Source organism: Arachis stenosperma, chromosome 3, assembly GCF_014773155.1.
Source record: "Arachis stenosperma cultivar V10309 chromosome 3, arast.V10309.gnm1.PFL2, whole genome shotgun sequence".
NCBI classification, from domain to species: Eukaryota; Viridiplantae; Streptophyta; class Magnoliopsida; order Fabales; family Fabaceae; genus Arachis; species Arachis stenosperma.
Window position 1 is genome coordinate 39,924,107 of NC_080379.1, and position 2,859 is coordinate 39,926,965.

At 39.7% G+C, this 2,859-nt stretch overlaps 1 protein-coding gene across 2 annotated transcripts; it reads right to left on the reverse strand.

Annotated features, from left to right (window-relative positions):
* Positions 1 to 667: 667 nt before the first annotated feature.
* LOC130970720 (indole-3-pyruvate monooxygenase YUCCA2-like) lies at positions 668 to 2,108 on the reverse strand. 2 transcript variants are annotated; one of them, XM_057896887.1, is made up of 3 exons: positions 1,440 to 2,108; positions 993 to 1,364; positions 668 to 877 (listed from the first exon to the last, which is right to left on the reverse strand). In XM_057896887.1, exons 1-3 carry the CDS (start codon positions 2,106 to 2,108, stop codon positions 680 to 682), a joined length of 1,239 nt encoding a protein of 412 aa, XP_057752870.1. In that variant the 3' UTR covers positions 668 to 679. The 2 variants fall into 2 exon arrangements, with proteins under 2 accessions (XP_057752870.1, XP_057752871.1); XM_057896888.1 differs by having other exon boundaries at positions 668 to 872; positions 991 to 1,364; positions 1,440 to 2,074.
* Positions 2,109 to 2,859: the final 751 nt, after the last annotated feature.

Genomic DNA, 2,859 nt, shown 5'->3' on the forward strand with positions numbered 1-2,859 from the left:
CCTTTATCATTGTTTTCAACAATAGCTTTTTCATTCTTGGTCCCCCCTCACCCTCGATCTCTTCCGAGTTAACTACAAGGATATATACCAAATCACGGAATTATTATTTATAACCAGAAATTTTGCAGAAGAAGGTCAAATTGATGTGTGTTTCTCATGACGGAATAAAAATAAAAAATGTATATACATGGAAGCACCAATGAGCACAGGCTATTGAGAACCATATATAGGAAGCTAGCTTATATAGCAGCCCCTCTGTCCTAATTAAAAATTCAACTACCAACCTAGCTAGTTAGTAGCTAGCAGCTAGGTAGATATGACAATCATAATGTACATGTATGCAATTCAAGCTAATAGCTAACTACTGATTCTAATATGTTCATTAAGCACCGACTTAATTTAACTTAATCTCAACCCACTAAATTAAGAGTACGTAAATAGTAATTAACTTAACCCTAATCAATGTTTTCTTGAATGGATCAACGTACAGAGGGATCTGATCTGTGGCGCACGCATTTTATTTCTTCTGCGCCTGCAGTTACGGTATACGCTGAGATTGGACTATAGTATACGGAGACAAAACTGTATATTTAATTTTGTATAAATAGAAAGTGGGAATATATATATACATTTTTTTTTTGTCTTGCTAGCTAGCCGAGCCTGAAACATTCAAGATTAATCATGGAATTGGGAGGGTACAATATCCTTCTTTTTTCCAGGAATGTGCAATATCCTGTGCAATTCTGATAGCGTCAATGGATGCACCAAGAAGGCCACGTTTGGTGAAACCCACGGCATAAAGTCCATTTTCACCTTTCCATCCATTTGGGAATGGCTTCCTCGGAAACCCATCTTTCTCACAAAACATGTCGCTTCCCTGATCATCAAAAACTAAGGCGAAATTAATACGTACTTAACTAGTTAGTTATTAGCATATATGCATACATATGCAACAGATCAATTTAATTAAAATTAATTAATTAATTGAGCACCTTTAACCATAAGGGTACGTTGCTTTTGTATCCCGTTGCGAGAATAATGGCGTCAAAATTCTCTATTTTGCCATCAACGAACTCCACCGCATGGCGTGTTAGTCGTTTGATTCCACGGCAAACCTTAATTTTTCGAGATTTGATGTGAGCAAGTGTTCCAACATCCAAGACTGGTGTCTTTCCACATAAGTTCTTGAGCTGCAGAGGGCCAAGTTTGGGACGTTGAAGTCCGAATCGGGCAGTGTCCCCAAGCATGATGTGCGACATTACAAGTAAGAACTTATCCACAACGTTTATTGGGAACCATTTCAGTAACCCCATGGACACTCCAAATGTTGATCTCCCAAACATCTGCTGCGGCAAGATATGCACCTGCATATACATACATATATAATTAGCTAATCCAAATTAACTGAATAGTAGTTGTTTAGTTAGTTAGTTAGTTACCGAATCTCTAACGACAAGGGATGGGCGAGCATTATGTTCGCATAGATCCAAACAAACCTCCATTCCGGAGTTTCCGCAACCAACCACCAAAACATTATTTCCACTGAACATGGCTCCGCTCTTATACGAGCTTGTGTGAAGTATGGGCCCTGCAAACTCATCCATCCCTTCGACCTCAGGCACCACCTCCTCCGCGTTCTCTCCGCTGGCCACTATGAGCCACTTACTGATGTACTCGTCTTGTGTCTCCGTCTTCACTCTCCAGTGCCCAATTCTGTCATCAAGCTCAGCACTCACCACAGTCTTTCCAAAGCACGGCTTGATGTCGAAATGATCAGCGTAGGCCTTGAGGTAAGAAACAAACTGGTGTTTGGTTGGATAAGAGGGGAAGTTGGAGGGGAATGGCATGAGAGGAAGCTGGCACAAGTGTTTAGGAAGATGAAGGCGCATGCGGTCGTAGGTCTTGAGCTGCCACATTGATGCCAAGCAATGAGCCCTTTCCAGAACCACCGATGGGATACCTTTCTGCTTCAGACATGCCGCTGCTGCCACCCCTGATGGCCCTCCTCCCACTATCACTGCTCCAGGAATCCATATACTTTCCTTTCTTCTCCTCCTCATTCTCCAATCATGGATGCTTTTTCCTTCTACTTCCTTCATGTACTTCATTTCTAAAGTTAAAGGGATATTATATTGTACTCACTCACTCTCTCTGTTACTGGGTTCCAATATATATAGAGAGAGAGAGTGAGATTATGAACTAGTATGTAGTACTAGTGTATGTTGTGTTGTGGGTACTGAGTATTGATGATGATCGACCAGTGCTAATTAATTAAAGATGTGTATGTGTTAATTAAAAGCCTCAAATTAAAGGAGTTTGGTTATGTGGTGGCCGTGGGACATCTATATCTTTTATGTTAAATAACAACTACAATTAACCAACAAGGCACAACTAACATTTCATCCCTCTCATCTCACGCATTCTAGCTTAATTACACTATCTAGCTAGTATTTATTATTTAACTATGTACATATTGTATGGACTATGGAGATTGCTTCATTCGAATACAACTCTCTCATTTAAGTGGTGGTGGCGATTTTCAAAAGAAGAATATCTATTATGAAAGAAAATTGTGTGTTCGTGTAATAACTTAAATTCTTCAGAGATGTTTTTTAGCTAAACAATTCCTAAACAAGGCGGCTCTTGAAAAGAAATTTGTAAGCTACAGATCAATGATCAACGTGCTAGAGAGAAATTGATTCGGAGATTGAGTTGGGAGTTAGGGGATGGTAGAAAAGTTCGGTTTTGGGAGGACGCCTGACTACAAAGAGGCCCATTGAAAGATATTTTTTCAAGATTTTTCTTGATTTCAAATCAATGTGGTTCTCTCATAGGGAATTGTGGTTTTTGGAATGGATT

Excerpts from the sequence above, each read along its gene's own strand:
- LOC130970720 (XM_057896887.1), bottom strand. The coding sequence starts at position 2,108 with ATGAAGTACATGAAGGAAGTAGAAGGAAAAAGCATCCATGATTGGAGA. Across the intron at positions 1,365-1,439 it reads CCCTTGTCGTTAGAGATTCG|GTGCATATCTTGCCGCAGCA; the intron begins GTAACTAACTAA and ends ATGTATATGCAG. Across the intron at positions 878-992 it reads ACGTACCCTTATGGTTAAAG|GGAAGCGACATGTTTTGTGA; the intron begins GTGCTCAATTAA and ends TTTGATGATCAG.